General features: G+C 45.5%; 1 protein-coding gene and 1 long non-coding RNA gene across 4 annotated transcripts in view; one reads left to right on the top strand and one right to left on the bottom strand.

Annotated features, from left to right (window-relative positions):
* slit3 (slit homolog 3 (Drosophila)) overlaps positions 1 to 23,187 on the top strand; it is a 253,595-nt gene extending 230,408 nt beyond the window's left edge. For 2 of the 3 annotated variants that reach the window (XM_037076548.1, XM_037076547.1), the window contains 10 exons: positions 1,182 to 1,321; positions 3,625 to 3,718; positions 4,621 to 4,758; positions 5,274 to 5,514; positions 7,299 to 7,429; positions 18,078 to 18,232; positions 18,770 to 18,930; positions 19,021 to 19,178; positions 19,844 to 20,049; positions 20,150 to 23,187. In XM_037076548.1, the coding sequence (XP_036932443.1) occupies positions 1,182 to 1,321; positions 3,625 to 3,718; positions 4,621 to 4,758; positions 5,274 to 5,514; positions 7,299 to 7,429; positions 18,078 to 18,232; positions 18,770 to 18,930; positions 19,021 to 19,178; positions 19,844 to 20,049; positions 20,150 to 20,403 (1,678 nt within the window). In that variant the 3' untranslated portion in view covers positions 20,404 to 23,187. The remainder of the gene's footprint in view (positions 1 to 1,181; positions 1,322 to 3,624; positions 3,719 to 4,620; positions 4,759 to 5,273; positions 5,515 to 7,298; positions 7,430 to 18,077; positions 18,233 to 18,769; positions 18,931 to 19,020; positions 19,179 to 19,843; positions 20,050 to 20,149) is intronic. The other variant, XM_037076546.1, reaches the window with a different exon arrangement.
* A 467-nt stretch (positions 23,188 to 23,654) lies between these two features.
* LOC119007142 lies at positions 23,655 to 24,811 on the bottom strand. Its single transcript, XR_005071034.1, has 3 exons — positions 24,619 to 24,811; positions 23,741 to 23,876; positions 23,655 to 23,676 (listed from the first exon to the last, which is right to left on the bottom strand). It is a non-coding gene; the product is annotated as an uncharacterized LOC119007142 (long non-coding RNA).
* Positions 24,812 to 24,917: the final 106 nt, after the last annotated feature.

Raw genomic sequence — 24,917 nt, 5'->3', positions numbered from 1 at the left:
TGTGTGTGTGTGTGTGTGTGTGTGTGTGTGTGTGTGTGTGTGTGTGTGTGTGTGTGTGAGAAGAGGGAGTGAGTGAGATAAGTGTTAGCGTGAGAAAAGGTCTGTGAGGGCGGTAACTTTAGATTAGAAAAGTCAAAGTGAGAAGTGAAACAAAAGAAACAGAGTGAGTTCTACAGGTGCAGAGGAGGACGGAGGACACACCGTCTCCAGGCAGAGTGTGTGTGTGTGTGGGTGTGTGTGTGTGTGTGTGTGTGTGTGTGTGTGTGGGTGTGGGTGTGTGTGGGTTGTTTTCTCACGTGTGCTCTACGTGTTAGGATGACCTTCCTTTTAAAATCCTCTTCACCCAAAAGCAACTTGACTCGAACACATGGAAGAAGAAGAAGAAGAAGAAGAAGGTCGTGGGAGAGGGCGAGCTGGTTATCAAACCCTGTGTGCATGTGTGTGTGGAGAGGATGTTGATCTTTATGTAAAGGTGGTGCGTGTTTTTGAGTGCATGTGATCAATTGTGAGGAGTTAACCGGACCGAGATACGCAGGGTGGGAGGAAGGGAGAGGGAGATCAAGGGCTGGTGAGAAGAGAGGAGGAGGAGGGTGAAATTAATCTGAAGATGGAGGAGTGAGGAAGACGAGCAGAGAGGGGGGGAGGTGGAGCTGGAGGTGGAGGAAGACGCTTTGATAATTCCTTTAGAGTTACTCAGGTGGGCGGTGTCCGGCAGCGGTGGCATCAAATTAGGAAAAAAAAAAGTTTATCTCAGCATGTTTTTTTGTTCTCGGGTCGGCTCTGTGTGTTCTGGTGTTCATCAGAGAAACATCCTCCAACAAGAAGAACCACAGACGACACAAATCAAAAGGAGGATTGTCAGGGGCGGTAATAGTTTAAACCTTGAACAGTCGAGTTAAAATTTAATTTCTGCTATAAAATGAGGCATGAAGTGGTGTCTCTTGTTGGGCCACTAAATATAGATACGCTCTGGCTCCGGTGGTGTGTAAGAACCCGGACAGAAGCCCACTAGAATACAGATTAAAGAGTTTTCGTTTAAAGCTCTTAAAGCAAGAATTTGAGGGCAAGTGAAGCCGAGCAGCTGATTGATTTTTCTTTCAGGTGGAGCGGCGCGAGTGTGCGATCCGATCCGGCCTTATAACGGGCATTGTGTTTGTGTCTCCGTGTGTGTGTGTGTGCAGCTGTGTGTGTCCGCCGGGCTTCGAGGGCCAGCGCTGCGAGATGAACCCGGACGACTGCGAAGACAACGACTGCGAGAACAACTCCACCTGCATCGACGGCATCAACAACTACACCTGCGTCTGTCCGCCCAACTACACAGGTACACACACACACACACACACACACACACACACACACACACGTAATCTATTTATACACTTGATTCTTCCTGAAACCGGCGGGGTCACCAAGTCGCTCCACTGCCACACACAAAATCACATTTTCCACTTTACTGGATGGTAAGTTATAATGGACAGCCTCTCCGCAGTGACCTGAAACTGCTCCTGCAGGAGGGTGAAAGAACAATCACACAAGAAGAGAGAGAGAGAGAGAGGGGAGTATGACGGAGAGACGGCAGAGAGGGACTGTGTAGCAGAGAGGGAAGGGAAAAATAAACATGGCGAAGGGAAAAGGGTAAAGAGTGGGCCGATAAAGGGCAGAGGCAGCGAGCGAGGGGAGGAGAGAGAGAGCCCGGCAAGTCAGAGCTGAACTGCTGACTGGGAAGTTAAGTTTGTCTATCTGTGACAGTGTCCTCTAAAACACACACACACACACACCCACACACACACACACACACACACAGCTGGTCCCCTTTGACACTGGATAACGGTCAATATACACACACACACACACACACACTCAGCCACACACACACCAGGTCATTATCGTTGTTGGCATACAGCTTCCTCTCACACTGCCAGCCACCTCACCACATACAGCTGTTGCACACACACACACACACACACACACACACACACAGCTGGCTCCTTTGGCTCTGAAGCTCCACTCAGCTCGGTGAACCGGAGCGTAATCATCAGGTGTCACATTAAGAGGACAGTCCTCCGCTAGTTGCTCAGGCTTTCTCCGAACTCAGCAAACCGGGACTGTCACGTCACATTTGCACCAGAGGGGAAGAAAAAATCGAGACTTAAGGTCACAAGACCTTTTAAAGAGCTGATATGAAGTTTTCTACAGACTAGAAAATGAGAGAGTCACGCTTTGGAAGAAAAAAAAAAAAAAACTGAGCACAAGCCAGAAGGCGCCACACACATACTGCCGTGAGGAGGTAGGAGGTCACCAGAACTCACTCATCATTTGAACAACACATCTGAAGTAAAATGCAACACGAGTGTTTGAATCGTCACAGATCAAAGTGTTTGTGAAGGCTACAAAAACATATTTATGATGCCAGTAACGACCTCAGCGACAGTCTCATCCCGGTTAATTTCATGATTGAAAGTTGATGAATTAATGTTGGCATCTGTAACTAAGTAACAGGAGTGTGAAATAGCCCGCCTAGGAGGCTCTTAGGCTGCGTTTCCACTGCAGGAACTTTCTCCAGGGACGAGGAAACCTTTGCAGCAGCTCCAGTGTATTTCCACCACATGGACCAGGGTCTAAAATTAACTTCCAGGGACGTTTTCCCACCCAGTCCTCAGCTCAGAGGGTGGAACTGAACACGGCGCTGAACATTTCTAATTGTTCAATACATGAAAAATTTAAGTTTGTTGTGCTTCGACACATGAACGGAAGAAAGCCTCAGTTGCACATTCAAACATCAGCTGACTAATGTTTTAGTGGACACAGGTTCTTCGTTTGGAAACGCTGCTTTAACGATTTTTCATACATGCGCTGTAGACTGCAGGGTTTCTGTTGTCATCTCTCAGCAGCTGCAGGTGAACTGACACTGTAGCTCCGAACAACATGCGTCTTAAAGCGACTTGATAGAAGAGCGGTGGAGGTGGAGGTGGAGGTGGAGGTGGAGGTGGAGCGGCAGGATTAGATTAAAGCAGGCAGAGAACGATGGAAATGTACTTGACCTTTCTCAATCCGCTCTTCCCTCATATGACCGACTTCAGCTACTGCTTTAACACACACTGTTAACTCCTCTCACCATCTGAGCATATGAGTGTGTGTGTGTGTGTGTGTGTGTGTGTGTGTGTGTGTGTGTGTGCGCATCATAGCCACTGTTACACAGCCTATTAACCCTCTTCTCCATCAACTCTGAGAAAAAGCTGATAATGCTCTTCCTTCTGAGAGAGAGAAAGTGTGTGCGTGTGTGTGTGTGTTCGTGTGTGTGTGTGTGTGTGTGCGTGTGCGTGTGTGTGTGTGTGTGTGTGTGTGTATACACATGAGGGCTTCTTCTGCACATTATCTGCGGCCTTGAACAAGATAGACACATTTATAAATGTTCTTTTTCCACCAGCTTGTTTTCTCTCTCTTCCCGTCATCTGAAGTTGACAGTGAACATGTGAAAAGGTCGAACTCCTCCGCCTCCTTTTTTTTTTATATGTTCTGTTTCTCTCCTCCTTCATTTCCCAGCGTACTAATAAAAATGACTTCACACTCAAACCTTTTAATTACTAAAGATGCAAATATTGTCATTCCGCTCTCTGTCACCAGGCGACCTGTGTGAGGAGGTGGTCGACCCTTGTCTCCACGGATTCGATCCCTGTCAACACGACTCAAAGTGCGTCCATGTCGGCCGCAGTTACAGGTGAGTGACAGCTGCACGGGGGAGGGGTCGGCACTTAAAGGGGTCAGAGGTCACTGAGAGTGATGCCAAAGCGACAGCAGGAGAGAGGTCGAGAAGTTGAAAGCTGACTTTTGACTTTGAGAAACAAGAAGAATCGTCAGAGATCTCGATCAGACAAATACACAACCAGACACAAACACAGTCCGACGAATATGTCGAATATGTGCGAATTTCAGCAGCTAGCTAACCAGCTAGCTCCACCAGGGCTACGGCTTCCAAGCTCCAGCGTTAGCAGCGTAAACACCAAAGGCTGCCCGGTGCTCAGAGCTCCCAGCCTGGACTGCTAACTGCACGGCTAACTGAGCTAACTCGCTAACAGCATCTACAGTTATGTAGTTAGCAGTTATGCCGATGATATACTGCTCCATATTGTGAGTGTGAATTCGACCTTTAGTCATCAAACAAAGGGTCACTACTGAAGAGTTTAGATATTTGACATCCGTATGTTTCCTGGACCATGGAGCGAACTTAAACAATCTTTATACATAACTGCCCATGTAAGTATAATATATCTAACAATACTTTCCTCTGAACATTTAATAAATGATCCATTTGCATAATTTTCTAATAAAGTAAAATCTACATTTTCTCTTCTAGAACAGCTCAATTACTGCCTGTTGGTTTAGCAACAGTAACATCGAATAGCTTACAAGCTTCTTATTTACATTTACACACACACACACACACACAGTTGGATGTTAACAGTGAGAACAAAGCTTGCTGAGAAACTTGTTGCTTGTAAAAACACGAGCTCATTACTGAAAGCTGTCGCCCGTTTGAGCTGTCAAGTGTCTGCGGTCGCGAGGCCGAGCTCGTCGCCAACACACACACTAATCCCATCCATATTTTCCGTGTTGCTCCAGGTGCGAGTGTTTACCGGGCTACGTGGGCCAACACTGTGAGCAGGACTACAATGATTGTCTGGAGAATAAGTGTCAACATGGAGCGGAGTGCGTGGACGCCGTCAACGGCTATACCTGCGTCTGCAAGCAAAGTTTCAGGTGAGAGTCGCGAGCACACATCTTCAGAAAGGCGGCTCGAATAGACACGAGCGCCGCGACACGCCGCGGGGGCCAGACCGGGAGGAGGTACAGATGGCGCTTCATAATCAGACACTTGACTGTCTGGACCCACTGTGTGCTCGTGTGTGTGCTCGTGTGTGTGTGTGTGCAGCAGATGCAGCTCCATGTGGTTAATTATAGCAAAGACTGTTGGCATGAGAGAAACAAATTCATCACAAGGGACAGAGAGAAAGAGAGACAGAGAGAGAGGGAGGAAGTCATAGCAGGAAAGAAACAGAAATAAAGGAGAGAGACGGCAGAAGAAAGACGGGTCATGTGTGGGAGTTCATCCCCTTCAGGATTTCTACCTTTTCCAGCGTCAAGCATGTGATACCCAAATGAAATGCAAAGAGGAAGTACCAAACAAGTTTTATCAGGGGAAGCAGACACAGCAAATCACCCCATTAAAGCTCCATGAATAAGTTATCTCCTGTTTAATCTGCTCCTCCCTCCAGTGGGCTGTTCTGCGAGAACCCTCCGCCAATGATCCTGCTGCAGACCAGCCCCTGCGACCAATCCGACTGCCAGAACGGCGCCCAGTGCCTGGTGGTTGCTGGGGAGCCCGTCTGCCGCTGCATGCCCAGTTTCTACGGTAGCAAATGTGACAAGATGGCCACCGTTCACTTCCTGGGTAGAGACGGATTTGTGGAGCTGCCGGGCGCGAAGCTCCGACCCACAGCGCACATTTCATTACAGGTACGGTCAGACACAGAAATTGTTCCTGCTCTCCCTCAATAAAGGATTAAAACCCTGTCCTGTAACGTGTGTCGACCCTTGAAAGTGCAGAAGCCGTATTCTGCTGCGCTACATGGAAAAAACATTTTCGGGCCGCCTGAAACGGAGACGTGAGCCGCCGAAATCAAGCCTATAGAGTTGCACGACTTAGTGCCGACAAAGCAAAGCAAACATCTGCTACACCCTCTGTTTCCATCGCACACTGAGCTCTCCTGCTCGTGCACACACACACACCCCCATTCACACAGAATTTACGTTTTGGACACCTGAGAGCTTAAATCCTAATAGAGACATATTTTCCTCCCTTTTTTTTTGGGAAATAGGAGCGCAAAGTGGGCGAAAGAGAAACAAGAAACGGAGCGATCTAATTGATATTTACCACCTGTTTGGATCTGTGTGAGCGAGTGTGTGTGTGTGTGTGTCTGTGTGTGTGTGTGAGCGTGCATGTGCTTCTACATTCCTGCCAAGAGCTTTCAGTGTCATTGCCAAGGCTGTTTAAACTCTACCAAGAGGCCCTGACTGAGAGGCAAGAGAGAGAAAATGAAAAAAAAAGAATGAAAGGGCCACAGCACTTCATAAATCACTGGATGTTTTTTTCTCTTTCTCTTTAACACTTTTCGCCCTTTTTCTTTCAGTCTGCTCCCACTTTTCTATAGCTCTCGTTCTTCAGCCCCCTTTCTCTCCCTCTCGGTCTCCCTCGCTCCCTTTCTTCCTTTACATTTCTCCCTCCCTCTCTCCTCTCAGCCTCCATCTCCTTCTTTTTTTCCTCCAGCAGCTTGTTAGCAGGTGTTGACTTGGCCATGCTCCATTGAAGCCAAGAGTGTTAAGTGCTTGGCCCCTTGGCCCCATTTCCACTCGCTAGTTAGTTAGCGCTTAGCGGAGCACGCGAGCGAGTGTGACATGTCAAGTGTGTCTGTGTGAGAGCGAGGCGAGAGTGACCTCGTTTAGGGACGCCAGTGGAGAAAATATACATTTTCTCCTCATTTTCACGCCGCCACGAATCAGAAGTCGATTTCATTTCTCATTGACTCGGAGCTGCATCAACACACGATATCTGAATACTCGCACTCGCTGCCAGTGAGGTGCTTCGCCAGGTCTTAGAAAAACTTGAGGGCAGAGCTGTGTGGATTTTTGCAATGCTGCAGCCGAAGGAGTGGATCACAGTCGCGCCTCAAACGTCTCACCGCTTCTTAAGCTTTTAGAAAGAAGCCACAAATGTTACAGCTGTTAGAAACAACTGCTGAATGATCATCTGCAGTAACGTAACAGCAGCTACAGACGCATTTAACTTACTACGAGGAGTTTTTACCTGCTGATGTCACAGTTTCTTTAACCGAGACCATCAGCAAGAAGATTTGGCTGTTTTCTATTCTTAGTGTCATTTCCCTGTCACATATGACTTGTGAAATTAAAACAATATATAGTGGATGAACTGAGTCTCATGGCCTGGTGACAGAAGCTGCTCTGTAGTCAGAACCACTGGATTTATGTCATTCTTGCTACTGAGCTATTTCTTACTGTTATGAAGGAATAGCATCATTATTAAATGTTATATAACATATATAATAAGTATTAGTTAGTCAGGTACTTTATTGTCCATGTAGGGAAAATCATTAAAATGTTTTTATTTGGCATGAACATACAAAACAATTTAGTATTTATCGATGAAAATACAAAGTTTCCACAGACTGTTTTATCCTTCTTGTAATATCTTGTTTTTTTAACTCTCACTGCCGTCCCTGCAGGTGGCCACAGATAAAGACAACGGTATTCTGTTGTACAAGGAGGACCACGACCCGCTGGCGCTGGAGCTGTACCAGGGACACATACGACTCATCTACGACATCGCCAACTACCCACCGACCACCGTGTACAGGTAGGACGCGCACATTTCCCATTTCATTTAATTTCTTAGTGTTTGAATGGTTCTCTTGTTGTCTCACTCAGGCATGCACACTCATTCATAATACATTCATTTTAAGTGCTTAATTTACAGTTCGTCTGTAAGATCAAAGTTGTATTCAGAGTCCAAGGTGGTGAACGTACACCTCAGAATCACAAAGCTCTTAAACACACTGAAAGAAAAGAAGCGTGCAGAGGATGCATTTGATCACAGCTCAGGTTCAGCAGCAGATTTAAGCTACTGAACTGTAAAACACTCCCAAGATTTAATTATTACAGAGCTTCAAGGTTGTGCTTTAAATCCAAGTACAAAAAGCAAACACATTTAGACAAACTATATTTCCATGGCTTTTATATACAGTTCTTTAAAGAAGGCTGTAATTTGACCGTGAACATGGAAATTCACTGGCACATATTCTTTCTTACATCCACGTTAAAGCACACAAACACACACACACACACACACACACACACACACACAAACACGCAGTAATGGATCCATGTCTGAGCACTTCCCTCTACAAACAAACACAAACTCAGAAACATTCCTTCACAATCCTGACGAGACTCCCGGCCCTGAGTCAAAACGCACCAGAAGTCTCTGCAGGTGAAACTTCAAACAGAGCAAACAAAAGGCCTCATTCAGCGTGTTAGTCTGAGAGAAAAGCTTGTGGATATTATTTCATCCACTACATTACGGTTTTATAGGAATGGACACCGCCGTACTAAGCTATGTTAACAGCAACGTTAATCCAGAAAAGAGAGGTGACGCTTTCAGCCGTTACTTATGAAATATACGCAGAGATACATGTAACAATATGTGGCATTACAAACGAACAAAACACAAAATTTACACGTGGAAAAAATGAAGAATGATCATTTGGAAGGTTTGCGCATAATCACATAATCATTAGAGACACTGCCAGAGTTTTGAGTAACACAAGTCAAACTGTAAGTCAAAACCCAGCCTGGTTAAATCCACATCCACAAGATGTCAGGAGCCATTTGATGCAGTGAAAACTAAGAAAGCTATGATTATATGATTTGATGCAAGCCGGTCAGCTCGAACTCAGCGTTTAAACCATTTGTCAGAAGTGGAACCACCACGGTCAAAAAGCTTTGCCATATATTTAAAACATGTGTCCCTGTTTGACTTGAAAAAGTCAGATAAACTTTTGGAGTTTTGTTGAGATGATTTAAAAGAGGCGGAGGGGTGATGGAGTTCTCTCAGCCCATAAAAAAGACTATTGGACATCATAATTCAAGAAAACAACAAAAAATGTGGTTATGTGGCTTTTTTTTTTGCCAGAGCATAAAATGTAATAATCTCTATCGCGGTCACTTTTCTGACACACCTCACAAACCGCTATGAACAAAACTTGTTGTTTTCTGGTGACATCTATCACGACATTTGACATGATAAGAGAAAAACTGAATGGGATCTAGAAAATAAAACACATTATCTCACAGCATTTCATATACAGGAGACTCACTGACTTGCCATTTTGCAGAAGCACAAAAAAAAAAAAAAACTGACCGGAGCATTAAAAGAGGTGAAGGTGTATGACGGAGAGAGAAGAAGAGAAAGAATAGGAAGAGAGATGAGATAAGAAGGATTGCCTGACTTTACTTTAAAGTAGACAGTGAGAAAAGGGAGAAAGGGCCCGTGTTCATCTTCGTCTGGTGCTGATTGGCTCCTATTGATTCTGTCTGCTTCTCCGTCGTCGCTGTCTGTGGCAGGAAGAAAGAAGGAGAGAGAGAGAGAGATGTGAGAGGGATATATGATACGAGATCCAATACCACGTGTTGTCTGAAGGGATATTTAGTTTCAGTTTCAGTTCAGCAAACACACAGAACGATGCAAAAAAACACTTGATAACAAGTCATGTGCAAGACTACAGATGAGACTACTAACCTCTTCATTTGGTTGGATATGGCCAGAATTTAAGTTTAAAACATTGACATTAAGTAAAAGACGTCGATGTATCGTGCTGCAGAGATGTTACTGAAGACGGCGTGCTGACCAGTTCTGTCTTGTAATACCACTTTGTACCAGCAGGAGGCAACAGTCCGAGAGCTCCCCGTAGTTTAATAATCTCACAAAATATTAGAAATTAAATAATCATACCTCTGACTTCTGCACCAAACAGATAAATACAACCATACATCTCTGTGTGCTGAGTGGATGTTGTGATCCGAGGTCATTTCTAAACGAGCCATGAGCTAATCAGCTAACGGTTGCTAGCTACAGCCGAGGATAGCTTGCAAAAAACAGCAGTTGTTGGTTAAATATGTCGCCGAAGATATCTTAAAAAAATCTGGCCTCACTCTACAGAATACGCCTTTATTTCTGGATGCAGTGACATAAAGCATCATATACGTTATTTGCGTTCCCGTTATCCTTTATGACGAAGAAGAAATTGGTTTATGGCTACACGGCAGAGAGTGGGCGCTGCTCTGCCAGTCCAAACAGAGCTGAAGTTTCCAGAGCTTCCCTGCAGCGGCAGATAATGGAAGGTGTTAAAATTCGGATGGAAAATAACTTCCAGCGTGAAGTCCGGCTTGGAAAGGACCACGAAAAACCCCTCGAGTTGAAAAGGCACCAACAATACCACGGGCGTGAGACAGAGGCTACCAATCATCTTGACCGTGGTCTCATGTTTATGGTAATTATACCAAGGTATTATACAGATAATGAAAATGCTTCTTGTGCTACTTTTGAATGATTGCAGCAGTCAGCGTAATAATGCCAGCTGCAAATCAAGGACACGACAGAGACAGATGTTGGTGTAAGTGAATGAGTTAAGCGAGATAGAGGTTGGAGAGAAAGAAGCGAAGGAGGACGGAGAGAGGGAGGAGGGAGAGAGCTTATTACTTTCTCATTTACTCTCCAGTCTCCGTTCTATATATTTCAATCAGCGACTTTCTGAGCTTGTAACATATCGCCTTATGGTTTTGGCCGTTCTCTGTCCCATTGTCTCTGTGGATGTAGACGACGTCGCTGGAGGAGGAGGAGGAGGTACCGGTAGCCTCGCTGCCTCTGATGATAACATGCAGCGGGTTCATAATAAATTTGACTGTAGGATTAGCATGTTAGTTCATATTGTAAATCCTGCAAGAAGCTGTGGGAAAAGAAAATTGAAGCCACAATTTACTTTGTCAAGGGTAAGGCTGTTTCTGCATCAGGTATCTCAATTATGATTCATTTAAACCTGCGCTCTTTTTTTTTTTTTTATATAGTTTCCGAAAGAAAATCAGGTTCCCACAGGAAAATGTGTATTTTACATTCTTCTGCTCGGCTTTGGCTTGTTCTGCAGGCGTTTTACTTTTCAGTTATAATTAGACGACTTTACATGTCTCCATGTGTTTCCTTTCTTAAAGAATGCAGTGAATGGAGTCTAGTTTTTGATCAGATGTAATTAATACGTCTCAATCAGGCGAACCTCACGTTCAGGGGAGAAGTAAGTCTTATCATGGTAGAAACAGTGTTTAATAGTGTTACGCACAAGTCAGAACTGCATTCTTTCACATGGCCAGCAGGGGGCGGTTTTATGTAAGTTTATGAGAAAAATGACCCAATCACAGTTTCAGGTCTTCTACTGCAGCATGATGACGTGTTAGCTGCGGCGTCTTTGTGATCGATAAGCCGCGACCACAACGTGTCGTCGGGTTCTTAATCAGATCCAATTAGCAGCTCCTCCCCTTTTGTCCAAATATGGTAACTTGTGGTTCCAACAAGCTGGTGACAGCCGTAATCATCTACAAGCAAATAGAAATATTTGAGTTGTCTTTGCATCTTTCACGTCAGACTAGCGACTTCCCGTCATGGACTGTAGCATCGTCCCAGCAGCACATGGGTGCCGGGTCTGTTTAGCGTCGCATTGTGTTGGCGAATGTCTTCACTGACCTTTGATAAACTGATGCATACAAACAGCTTAATTATAATAATAATAATGTGATGCTGTGTTGAAGCACGCAGGTGAATTTCTTTTTCTACCCCCCCAACAGAGAGGCCAGAGCACAGGGTCAGCTGTAGAGCCCCGGAGCTGTTAGAGACCGCGACCTGCTCAAGGACACTTCAGCAGGGAGGATATATTCCAAAGAGGTCATCCGGGCAGAAACACAGTTTTTGTTGGCCATGACAACAGCTTGCCACCCGCTCCAGTTTGCTGTTTTGTGCCGTCTGTGCACTTTCCATTACTGCGGCGGTATTCTGTTTCTCCACATGAATGAGATCGGTTTGTAATCTGGGTGGGTGGATGTGAACGGACCACTTACCCACAATATGACCTTAGCAGAGATTGCACTCGTGTTCATTATACATGACACACTGTGAAAGGCAAGGAGAGGACAAGAGGAAGGGATGGTCAGAGCGGAAGGAAGAATCGAATGAAAGAATGGAAACGATTGGGTAAATCTAATTAGCTTCTGGCGCGGATGAGGAGGGGTGGAGGCAGGGGTGAAAAGGTTGAGTAGGAAAAAGAGGAGGACAGTCAGATGGACGTATGGATGTTCAAAAAAGGAAAGATTGATCAGTTGAGAGGTAGACTTTGATGGAGAGATAGCCAGAAAAGACAGATGGAAGGACTGATGCTGGAAGGGAGGGCGTGTGTGAATTAGCAGACAACGCAATAAATAGATAACCGGGTAGAACAGGTCGCCCGCCAGAGGAGAGAACGGGAGGGGCAGAAAACAGATGGGCAGAAACAGTCGAAATGAAAAGACCGTGAAACCCGGTTGAACAGCGGGATGGATGGGAGAGGAGTGAGGGATGACAGAGGGATGGAGTGAGAGACGGGGGAAGAGAAGAGGGGAAAAGTAAACCGCAGAGTGAGTCAGGGAATTATCCCTGTCTGGTCGCGTTAACTTGACACGGGCCACGCCTGGGAGGGTAGACAGACAGACAGACAGACAGAGAGAAAGAGTGCATGAACAAAAACTGAGAGAAGAAAGTGTAAACGAGAGACAGATGAAGACGGAGAGGGATGTACAGTAGTGTGGAAAAGGAAAGATTGAATAAGAGATGCAGAAAGCGTTCAGCAGAAAAAGAGGCCGGGGGGGAAAAAGGAGGGTAACATGAGAAAGTCGACAAGGATGACAACAAGAAAAATGACCGATTAAGAGTGAGCGAGTGAAACGGAGATCCATAGAATCCAATTCACAATGCTAAGCACTAAGTAAACACTGTCTCTGTGTTATGTTTAGCATTAGCAGTCTGGAGGGAGACGAGGCCCAGCTCCAGGCTCGCGGCTCGTTTTGACCGCAAGCGTCTATGTAGCCCTTTGTATGTGCCATCTTTTGATTGCATGAATCTGAGCATTGCAAATGGTCTTTCTTATCTGCCTTAATTTGGAAATACATCACAAACCGACTCGAACCACATGGCCAGGCAGGCACAGCAGAGCGTCCTGCCACCACTCAGCTGATACTGTCCAGAATGGCGTAACCGTTTAACCACCGCAGTCTGAGCACAGCGATTCTGGCAGATCTCGAACATGGCACCGTCCACACAGTTACTGCGGTCGTACGACTGAGGGCCAGGGACCGCTGCCAGTCCCCGGGATGTTTCTGAACGATCCCTGGGTCGGTTATCTTGTGCAGAAACCAGAGAGCCGGGGAGGTCAAGCGCGTTCGAGCCAGTTTTTTTGATGACGAGCTGAAATGTAGCAGTCGAGGCCAGACCAAGACACACTTGTGTCAAACTAATTCTGGTTAAATGATAAATCACAAGTCGCTGCAGTTTTAACAGTTACAATTTGGCTTTCAGATGCCAATTTTATTGTGGTTGGAAACCAAAGAGTTTAGGTTGAGTTTGTTCTATAAAAGAAACGGGTGGAGCGGGTCGGAGAGGAGGTCCGAAGCAGAATCTAGACCCGCTGAGCGCCGTGCACGGACACACACAAGCACACAGACAGAATGCAAAGATAAATTATGTATGTGCGTACACCTATAGACACACGCACGTCTGCCCAGGCGACATCTGGACGGGAGGTACAACCCCCACTGAAACAGAGAAATTGGATTAGAAAACAGAGAGCGAGGACTCTCAGCAGGCTGGACGGAAAGATGTAAAGCAGGAAGGCAGAGGGAATGATAATGAAAATACAAGCATGCAGGAGAAGCAAACAAGTAGCTGAGCTTTGGATCTGCAGAGAACAAGAAGTGTGTTTGGTTTATATTAACGTGCTGCCCTTCGCTAACACCACAGTGACCTTCCCATCGGGTCAGAGAGAGCACATCTGCTGTTAATCATCAGCGAGCAGCCGAGGAAGGGATGTGTACATATAAAAGAGGAGGAGATGATAAAGAAAAGAGGAAGAGATGGATTGATGGATGGCTGAGTGGACAGAAGGGAGACAGAAGTAGGGTGAGGAGGGAGGGTGATGGATAGTCAGAAGGAAGACGAAGATGGAAATGGATGCAGAGAAAGAGAGAGGGGAGGAGGAAGACATGATTTGAGGACGACACTGATTATAAACACAAATAATCCACGTTTTTGGGGTAATTTGTCGAAATGTTCTGTCTGTCTGCGAAGTTATCTGCATCGTTAGAAGTTTGAATGGACGGGAAGCCAGTGAGGGATCATGTGCCACGAAAAAAGAAGGTCTTTACGCCCGAGGACACGATGTTGGTCGGTGGAAGGATTTAGGATCTGAGAGATGTTGTCAACCTCCTCATGCCCTCAAAGAAGACTCTCCAAAGTTCACAGTGAAAACCGGGCTGTATTTCAGAAGGGAAACTATCCAGAAAGTGAATTAAAATGAGTTACAGACCTAAAGACACTCAGGAGACGTTAGGAACACCTTCAAGTTAAATGGAGGGTTTTTTGACAGAAGCACTAACAGACTGAATCAACACACGTCCAGCATAACATGTTTCGGTATGTTTTCGATTCAATGCATCATACAGGCGTTCTTTTAATTGTGTCCAAACTCGTTTATTGATCACACATGGATTCAGTGTCTAATATACATTGTATATTCATTCATGCTCGGACTGTAACATTCATACAGCTCCTACATTTAGTTCCTACTCAGATATCAAGTCTTACAAACTGATCTTATCCCCTCATTGAAACGAGTCGAAGTGACTCAGTGTCTGACCTGAATGCAGCTTTTTTTTTTTTAAAACCACAGCGCTGCGGTTAAAACAGACAATCAGATGATCCTCGAACATTCTAGGTTTTAAACGCTCAGAGGCATTTCAAACGTCTTAACGCTGAAACCTTATAGGCCTGAAACACTCGCGAGCGCTCGTCCCCTGAAAGTCTACATCAAAAAAAAAAACAAAAAGAAAAGAAAGGCACCGAATCCTCTCCTGAAAAGTACAAATTCCATCTGAACCGGAGCGGCCCGGTTTAATGAAAGCTAGGAAAAAACGAAGGAAAGAAAAACAGCGAAGGAGTTCGCCGTTCAGCAGCTGCCGTCTCAGCGGCGACTAATTGAGGTTACCACGGCAATATGGGAGTGGGATGCCTGTCTGCTGAACATCATTTTAATCAGATCGGGCTGCTAAACACACATGCACACAAACACGTACACAACCCGACACGCATGAAGGACACACAGACACACATGTAGTGAAACACAACACACATGCAGGTTCGCAAACACACAAGGTTCACTGTCAAATACACTTCTGCATGCGCTCACACACACACAGAAACACACACACGCTGTAAATGTGGTTTCGAAGCATTGAAAGTAAATGATAGCAGCGCCTAATTAGATTTTACAGTGTAAGTGGATCTGCACTGTTGTTTCAGATCCAAATATTCTGTTCAGTTTGAGATTCAGTCAGTGACCTGTAATTACTGCTGGGCTTGTGTTTGATTCAGTTATATTATTAAAAAAATACAAAATAAGAAAAAAAAAAAGCCAGTTTTTGGTTTTTAGGAAGTTCTTTCTTAGTGAAGTTTGTGTGTGTGTGTGTGTGTGTGTGTGTGTGTGTGTGTTTGACTCTGGACTGACAGGAAATTGACGTCCCTTGTGGGTTTGGGCGAACACAATGAGAGTAAGAGAGAGCGAGGCAGTTGAAATCTGCTACGGCTGTGTTTGTTTTTATTGAATTCCATAATGGATTTCTTTTTTCACCGATGCACGGGGGCCAACAGGGCCGACTTCAAACAACCTGAAATACAAACTTAAGTAGGCGCACGCACACAAAACAACATGCAGACTTTAACAATGTATGTATTGATTGTATTGATCAGGAAAAAAAAGTAGGAACGCTCCTGACAACACGGAGGCGAAGTGCTGCTTGTTTAAGTACCAGAGCTATCTCACGATCGTCTCATTCTGCAACCAGAATAAACGTTAAAGCTTCGAGTAAGTTTCTGCAAAACCACAAATAAGTTCAAGTTTAAAGTTTCCTCATGTTGCTCCGTTGTGTTTGTTTGGATTGAATGTCCTATTTCGCTCTCGTCACAACGATGTGCCGATGGTCCGCCTCGGTTTAGGTACAAAAAACAATTCGTTAGGGTTAGAAAAACAGAGTGGTTTGGCTTAAAATACCTGTTTTGGTTGTAACAAAAACACCTGACACACACACACACACACACACACACACACACACACACACTCTCTCTCTCCTGCATCTGCTCGGACATCAGAATCTCTGACCTTTAGTCGTCTACTGCCACCCGGTGGAGCTCCGTCGTCACAGCAGACTCGCCGTGTGTCTCAAAATGAGCGTGTGAATCTCAAACGTGCACAAAATCAGTTTGACAATTTCTTCGGCTGCGCGAGCGGCTCGTTTGATTGGACTTTCCAGACACTTGAACAAATTTAAAAAGGGGGATGAAGTGCCTGTTGAACGAAAAGCGGAGAGAAGCCTCAGAAGAGTTAGAAAAGTTGTAAGAGCCCTTGTCAGGGAGAGGAGAGGAGGAGAGGAGTGAGGAGGTGGAGGAGGAAACGGAGGAGAAGAAGGATAAGACATTTAAAGAAAAGAACAACGTGAGGAGTGAGACAGAGAGCTAATCTTTCAGGCTAGCGGACCGTCACTTTTGCTCGGTTGCAGCAGGCCTGTTTGAGATCATTATTAAATTACACGGCTCCTAATGGAAACCATGTATGTGTCTGTGTTGGGTCTCGAGTGAAGCAGGAGCTCCTATTTTAGAAAAACCGCCGGCTAAATGCTGAAGTGCAGGAGAACAGTATGTTTTCTTTACCCCGGCTGATCACATAAGTGGCTTCGCTGATCATCTCTCCCATCTCGGCGTTGATCCAAAACGTCGGATGTTTCGTTTTTGATGTCGTAACATTTTTACAAAGATTGTATTTTTCATTCACATGTTCTTTTCTCTCCTGCTCTGGATTTTGTTTGTTTTCTCCATTTCTCGTGCTCCGTCTCCTTCCTCGTATTGTTCGACGTCTTCACCATACCAACCATAATCTGTCTCTGCATCTCTTTAATCACCATTATCTCTTTTCCTCTTCTTCTAATGTTACTGCAGCTGCTCCGCTCCCTTGTTTTTGTTTTTTTTTTTCTTCTTTTGTACGGTCAGCACTTTGTAGGGAAAGTCACGCTGGCCCGCCTCCAGAACTCACAAGCCCCGCACCATTGGCTGTTAATGTAACATCACTGTAATCTGAGCGCTTTATAAACAGCTGTCAGTCAAAGCTGACTTGAGGCTCCTTAGCTAGTTAGCTGATGAGCGGCGGCAGACAAAGGGATGTATTGTCTTGATGTCTGAGCAGCGGGAGTCTGGAGCAGACCGCCGTCGGGGTGAAAAAAAAGAGCGGCTTCACTTGTTCTTTTGTGTTTTTTGATGTCCTCCTCGTTTTCTCCGCGTCGGGGGAGGAAGAACTTGGGTGAACGGAGGCACAGTCAACTTTACCAACCCCGCTATCCCACCTCTCTTTTCCCCCTCCGTCTCTCGCGCTCTCTCCCTCTCTCGGCTGGGCCAAACCACTGTCTCTATAGCTGTTTGTCTCCCCTCCAGCAAAAACCGTTTAGTGGGGAATCTCATGCACACACAATCACACACGCTGTCTTCCCCGGGTCAGACGTGGTGCAGGAGGTCATGATCCTGGTTCGCTGCAGGCTCGTCTGCAGTGGAAACATTTATTTCCTCGAAAACATCTCGGCGCTCCAGTAAGAGCCTCTTTCTCTAACGCGAGGGTCCAAACTGGTTGAGTCTGGTCATTTAATTATATAGTTTCAGTCTGGCCCCCGGGGATCCTGCCCATCAGGATCAGACCCCATGTTAGGAAACTGTGCCCGAGATCAAGAGCACATTTCAGTCCCCCCCTTCAAAAGAAAACTGCATCGAGGATGTAATCAGTCTGTTTTATAACATTTCAACAAAGATTTCCCTAATTCCTCGATCATTTAGTTTGGTCGATTTGCAAACACAACAAAACAAAGAAAAAAATGTTTTACTTGTAAAATGTTCGGAGTCTGTTTTGTGTCTCGCATTTCCAATTTGCTCTATCGTGTTTTTTTCCCCCTAATTCTCCTGTCTGGTGTAGAATTCAACAGTAATTTATCATAATAGGAACCATACTGAAAATCTCCCCCTCCTCTGTTTCTCTGTGTGTGTGTGTGTGTGTGTGTGTGTGTGTGTGTGTGTGTGTGTGTGTGTGTGTGTGTGTGTGTGTGTGTGTGTGTGTTTGTTGCAGCGTGGAGTCGGTGAACGATGGGCTCTTCCACACGGTCGAGCTGTTGATCCAGAACCGCTCGCTCAGCCTGGTGGTGGATAACGGTGCCCCGAAGAGCCTGGGCAAGCTCGCACGTCAGCCCTCCGTCGACCACAACACCCAGCTTTACATAGGAGGTACACACACACACACACACACACACACACACACACACAGATCAATCCTCGTTTTTAGACACATGTTCCAAACACACGGATGTTATTTCGCCTGCCCTTAACTTCCTTCTTGTGGTTGTGATGACATGTTTTCCATGCATGGGTACATACAAATACAGGCAGCCACAACATGCAAATACACACACACACACACGCACACACACACTTACATGCTCACGAAATCACAGCAAGGGATGTGGTGAGAAGAGCTGTTTTTGTTCAAATTTTCCTCAAAACGGGGCAAAAAAACACTTTTTTTTCTCAAGTTCTAGCAGGAAACATGATGTTATTGTGCAACAGTGAGAGCTTCAGTGTGATGCTGTATTATTGCTGGAACCCTGTGTTGTTTAATAAAAGTCAACTAGGAATGAAACAAGAGATGAGTGAAGTGTGTACAGTCACAGCAATCAGGCAATCCTTGTTTCAATTAGCTTCCTCTGTTTCTTCTCCTTCTTCTTTATCCGTAACTTCCTGCCTTGTTTCCCGTCTTGTTCCCAGGCGTTCCATCTCAGGTGGTGGCCTCAGGTCTGCGACCCGGCCCAGAGCGTTCCCTTCAGGCTTTTAACGGCTGCATCCACAATGTCCGGATCAACGGCGAGGCTCAAGACCTGAGTTTCCGAGCCGCGGGAGGAGCGCAACCTCAAGGGGTCGAGGCAAAGGTGACAGAAAGCAAAAACAAGTATCAGTGCGTCTTTCGAAAATCTTTCAAACGATAACAGTCTTTTCTCTCTTTCTTGTTCCGTCGGCAGGGCGATGCCGTTCGCGCAGGGTGTCACTCCTGCAGCGTGTGTGCTCAGGGCGCCTGCAGGGAGGGCGGAGAGACGGGGGTAACGTGTGACTGTCCTCCAGGACGCAGCGGGGCTCTGTGTGACCAGACGACGGCACCGAGCCCCTGTCAGAACAGCAGGTGAGGCGAGACACACTTTGTTGTTCCTCTTCATGAATATTTAGTTTTACTCACACAGACACAATCTGCACACATGCACTCAGTAAGGTATCAATCAATTTATCAAATGTATGGAGCGAGGGGGCTGCCACGTCGTCAGGTGGACTAAACATTTAGAGGTTCGGTGCCTTGCTCAGGGACACCTCTGCAGTACCCAGTAGGTAAAATGCATCTCTGCATTCCTACTAACTGGTCCATGCTGATCATGAACTGGCCTTCCTCCAGTTTCTACAATCACATGTAGCACCTAACCCTGCTAGTCGCGCACAGTTACCCTGCAAGTAGCTATGAAATATTAGTTATAGTGTAAATAAACAGCAACAATTCCAATGAATTCCCGTGTCGTTATCTACCAGGACTTGATGGTTACATGTTCTCAAAAGTCAGTGATTGTCTGTTGGTATTTGATGATGTGAAAATGAGACACAACAGTCAACAATCTTTCTCCACATTCGCAAGTCGTCAGTGTCTGAAGCTTAGCTGCCAAACTTGTGCATCCTGGTCACTCGTCAATATAGAGAATGAACTGATGCAAATGATTTGGTCTTGCCAGTCTTAAAGCAGTGACCCTGCAACATACCCATCTCCTCTCACCTGTCTGTCGTCTTTCATTCCTCCGTCTCCAGATGTGCTCACGGCCTGTGTGTGCCGAAGGGTCAGTCCTACAGCTGCAAGTGCAGCGAAGGTTACCAGGGTCAGTTCTGTGATAGACGGCAGGAGCCTGCAGCCTGCAGGGGGCAGCGCTGTGGGCACGGAGAGTGTCGCGTGTCAGAGTCAGGAGAGCCCGTCTGCCAGTGTCAGCCAGGGTACACCGGACCTACCTGCGACACCGGTAACGTGGAGACGGAAGTCAAATGAAAAAAATGATACCAAGATTTTATGATTTTCAGTAAATGTAATGTTTGTTGTTTCTGTTCTCCATTTACATCCAGAGCTCACATGTCAGGGAGAGATGGTGAGGGAGCATCTGAAGCGCCACCACGCGATGAGAACGTGCACATCCACCAGCAAGATTCCCCGCATGGACTGCCCCCGATCCTGCCAGGCGGCGGCGCCCGCAGGCGTCTGCTGTGGCATCACCAAGAGCAGGAGGAGGAAGGTGGTGTTCCGCTGCACCGACGGCACCTCGTACTCCGAGGAGATGGAAACTGCTCTGGAGTGCGGCTGCTCCAAGTGCCCGTTGTAACAGCGCCGCAGTTCGTTAGTTTTGTTTTGCAACACCCACCGCTGCCATTTTGTGAATTCTACACGCCAACGAGGCCGTCGCTCTGAGATTTTTCACACGTTGATGAGCACCACCGTCATGTGATCTTTCCTTTTTCACACACACTCAGTTTGACCGCCGCCAATCTGCTGCCAAGAGAAAACCACAAACGGAAACAAAAATGGGACATGTGTGCGTGTTTTTTGACAGAGAGAAAATATATTGTAAGATATAAGTGAGAAAAAACATAGAACTTATTTTTATTATGATGATAAAAGGACTGATAAGTTGTTTTTTTTAATATGTTGATTATATATTGTGTTACATAGTATGAAAAGTTATTTTGTACCTTGTAAGAAGAAAAAAATACGCCGCAAAATAGATTAACATTCCTTAAAAGTATATGAATTGATATGTATGTATAAATCTATAAAAATATATACCCTAACCCAGTGAATTTTATATTTCCAAGTGTATTTGCATGATGTCAGTGTGAGTGCTGATGTGTGGGAGGCTGTGGACACTGAGAGACGAGGGCCGAGAGCGAAGACGCAGCGAGGAAGAGTCGGCGGTCTTCTGATGTCCTCTCTCTTGGAGGAAAAAGGGAACTGTACGTGCCTAGCTAACCTGCTTCACTATATAATGGACATCTTCCTCACATGTGAGAAAAAATCAAAAAAAGACTCTTTCCACAGAGATGATTTAACAGTCTGATCTAATATTGTGTTATTCTTTAGTTTGCTGTTGCACACCAGACTTGGAGGTTTGACGTGAAAATCTGAATTTGCTATAAAAACATCAAATCAGCAGCAGTGAAAGGATACTGAGGGAGTCCCTGATGGCGTCATGACAACGCAGATGCTTAGTTCAGGTGGAAACGGGAAGCCATGTTATAATCAAACCACCCAATCACATTACAGTAACTAACCACCAGGCTTTAACAGGTCAGCTGTGGTAAGAAGCACTTGAGCAGAGAGAGTCGTGACAACGGAAGTTCAAAATGCCGATCGTCACGTGATTCAGGGAGACTTCAGGAAGTTCTGAGCATCAGTTTAAATGCATGAATACAGATACAGAAGTACGATGTTTTGCATTTCGTGGTTAATACGTGATTTATTGATTGCTTAAAACAGAAATGTTCCAGTGGTGTGAAAAGGAGATGACGTGACTCTCTCTGCTCCAGCGCTCTGGTTACCGCCCCCAACAGTGATGTCACAGCGTTCTGACACACCGTGGTGCACTTCTACACCACTGTAGCATGTTGACATGTTAAACCCCTGGATTATAAAAAAAAAAACCAAGATTCTCCACTGGTTAAAGCTGCTCTCAACATGATCACACATGATGTTTAGAATAAAGCCGTTATACCAAAGTCAACTGTTTTGCCTTAACAGATAAGAAGGTCAGAAATCACTGACTGAAATTGATCTTTACCATAGACGGTACGTAAAGATGGACGACAGGTCTCCACTTCCTCCCACTGGACTAAAATGGAGCCAAAGTGTCCTGAGACAAGTGTGTGGTACTGACCCGGTGACTTCATGACTCAATGTCAACAACCCAATCACCAGAACAGATGTTAGCTTGACATCTGTTTAGGTTTATTTTATTTCTCTCTTGTCACAAAGCTGTGCTGATGCTCTGTTTAGGTTTACACAAAAACAAACCAAAGAAATCATAAATACACTTGGTTATGATCAGGATAAAACATGGTATGTCTTATTGTACCTGTTTTGTCTCCACAATCAGAGTTGCAGACGGTCCAACTTCCCGTGGAAAAACACCAGAAAATGTCCACAGGTCCTTAAAAATATCACTGGACTCAAACTTCCTTGCAGCCTTTTTGGCCTGTAGTAAACCACCTTCAGCTGCATGTTCTGCTGTAACCAGCAGCTAAAAAGCAAATAATGTGAATGTGATATGCTAAGTTTGGTCCACACGTCCACATCGGACGTTTCTGTGGTTTGAAGACATGTTCGCGGCTCACATCCTGGCTGACTGAGCAAAGCTCAGCTGTGAGTCCTCAAATGACTTATTGAACCCAGCAGAGTGTAACACTCAGACAGACATCAGCCTGACAAGAGCGACCTGAAATGACAGAAGACAGCTTTGGATTGGAATCTTTGAGAGGATTTATTTGTCCCCTCCGCTAAAATTGAGGGGGAATATCCTGCAGCTGGCCACCAGGGGGCGGTCGAGGTGCCTTCATATCGTCCAACTTTATCTGCAGTCAATCAAATGTAAAAGTTGAAGTGCCTTGGTTTACTTATTTTGAGATTCAAAAAATGTTGCTGCAATATTGTCCACAGCTGCTGGTGAATGTTTGGGTCATTTTCGGGTGGATGTAAGCATTGTTGTCTCCATGACAACACAATCAAAATGCTATGGTGGCCTTCTTTAGCTCCAAAAAAAAAAAAAAAGTTGCTCACGTTACAGAAACTTCCCTCTCTGTTAAATCAGGTTGTGTGGTCAGGCAGTGTGAAGTGTGTGGAAGCCTTAATCGTGCCTCAGTCCTGTTGATCTGTTGTACAAGCCGGTGTTAATGTGTGGAAGGTGAAGGTGAAGATTTTAGACGATTTGTTAATGTTTTAAATTGACGCTGTGAGGTCGAGGATAAAAAAAAAACAAAAAAAAAAACAGTGCTCCAGTCTGATCGCAGCGACAACAACTCAGTCGAAGTAGCTTCAGATTCTGACCGAGGTGCCACAACACAGCTGACAGATTCTTTCCATAGATGACTAACACGATTAAAATCATAACAAGAGACTATAATGTAACTACTACTGTATTGTTTACTTCTTACGTTGTTGCTTCGTTTACAGCAGGTGCAAAATATTGTCACACTTTCACAGTTAATTTACAGCTCTGCTATTCTGGGTTTGAGACATATCAGTATTATTCTCCGTGTGTGATTTCTTCACCTCCTGTTTCACTTCTGTGTTCATCAGACCTCTCCTTCCTCCTCCACCTCCTCCTCCACCTCCTCCTCTTCCTCCTCCTCCTCCTCCTCCTCCTCCTCTTCCTCCTCCTCCTCGCTCCTCCACCTCCTCCACCACCTCCTCCTCCACCACCTCCTCCTCCTCCTCTTCCTCTTCCTCTTCCTCCTTGCTCCTCCACCTCCTCCTCCTTCCTCCTCCACCTCCTCCTCCTCCTCTTCCTCTTCCTCCTCCTCCTTGCTCCTCCACCTCCTCCTCTTTCCTCCTCCTCCTCCTCCTCCTCTTCCTCTTCCTCCACCTCCTCTTCCTCCACCTCCACCTCCTCCTCCTCCTCCTCCTCCACCTCCTTCACCTCCACCTCCTCCTTGCTCCTCCACCTCCACCTCCTCCTCTCCTCCTCCTCCGGCCTCTCTCCACCCCAGCCGTCTCCTCTGTTAGCTCCATTGACTCATCCACTCTTTTCCCGACCTTAAAGTTTTAGTTCTTCATTGTGAACAGTCATCTTCACTTTCCCAGGTCCTGGTTAGATAAAATAAAAAAACATGGATATGTGAGTGATGATAATTGATACTTATGTTGAATGTTAAAATTAAACTACCATTGAAACTATATTCACTTCTTTGTCTGAGTCTTAATTTGTGCGACAACATCACCTTCACTTCGTCCCAGCAGATCTGATCGAGGATCAGTTTGCTTTCGTCCCATAATTTTGGTAATATGTTAATTTTTATTAGTGTCAAGGACCGATGGGAGCAATATTCTTTACTGGATGTGGACATGAAGCATTTTTAATCATTTCAACGGTACAAATTGTACGTGGAAGTGTTGAACTGTAGCAGCTGAGCACAGTGCAGGTTATTTACACCTGTACAGGTCGTATCTCCCCACAGGTATTTTGGGCTGAGGGAGTATTTTCAGCAGCACAGATTCTCTGTGTTCCCTGAAATATCAGAGGAACACTGCAGGAATACCACAACAGACTTTGGGCTTTAAGAGATACAGACTGGCTTTTACGCCCCCAAAAAACTGGATGAATATCATGATTGTTCTGTGGACTAAACTTCATACAGCATACTTTACAGTTAATGCACAGAATTTGGCATTTTGTGCGATGGTGCTCCCCCCCACACAGTTTTTGTACAAATTTCTGTCTGTAACAATTTGCCTGATGTAACTGTAGCGGTCCTGTTGTGTAGCCATCCTTCTTATTTTGGCTGACTTTCAAAACCTCCCTGGATCGCTTGCAGTGGATTCAGATCACCTTTGTGCAGGTGGTGACGAGCGGCTCCTAATTAACGGAGCGATAGCAGCTTGGGGCATCCCTCTCACGGCCAACCAGGGTCTGACAAACACCCTCCTGTGAGGGCTTAAAAGAGGTCAGTCTGATTGTCATTCTCATTCTGTCCTTGACGCGCTGCAGACCTCAGCCAAGCCGACTGACAGCCGGACACTCAGGTCTGTTTCGGCCCTGTGGAGATTTCTTCTTCTTCTTCTTCTTCTTCTTCTTCTTCTTCTTCTTCTTCTTCTCTCTAGTTGAGGAGAGTTGTGAGCATTCTGCAA

Source organism: Acanthopagrus latus, chromosome 18 (assembly GCF_904848185.1).
Source record: "Acanthopagrus latus isolate v.2019 chromosome 18, fAcaLat1.1, whole genome shotgun sequence".
Classification (NCBI taxonomy): Eukaryota; Metazoa; Chordata; class Actinopteri; order Spariformes; family Sparidae; genus Acanthopagrus; species Acanthopagrus latus.
This window is presented reverse-complemented; position numbering and strand designations above follow the sequence as displayed.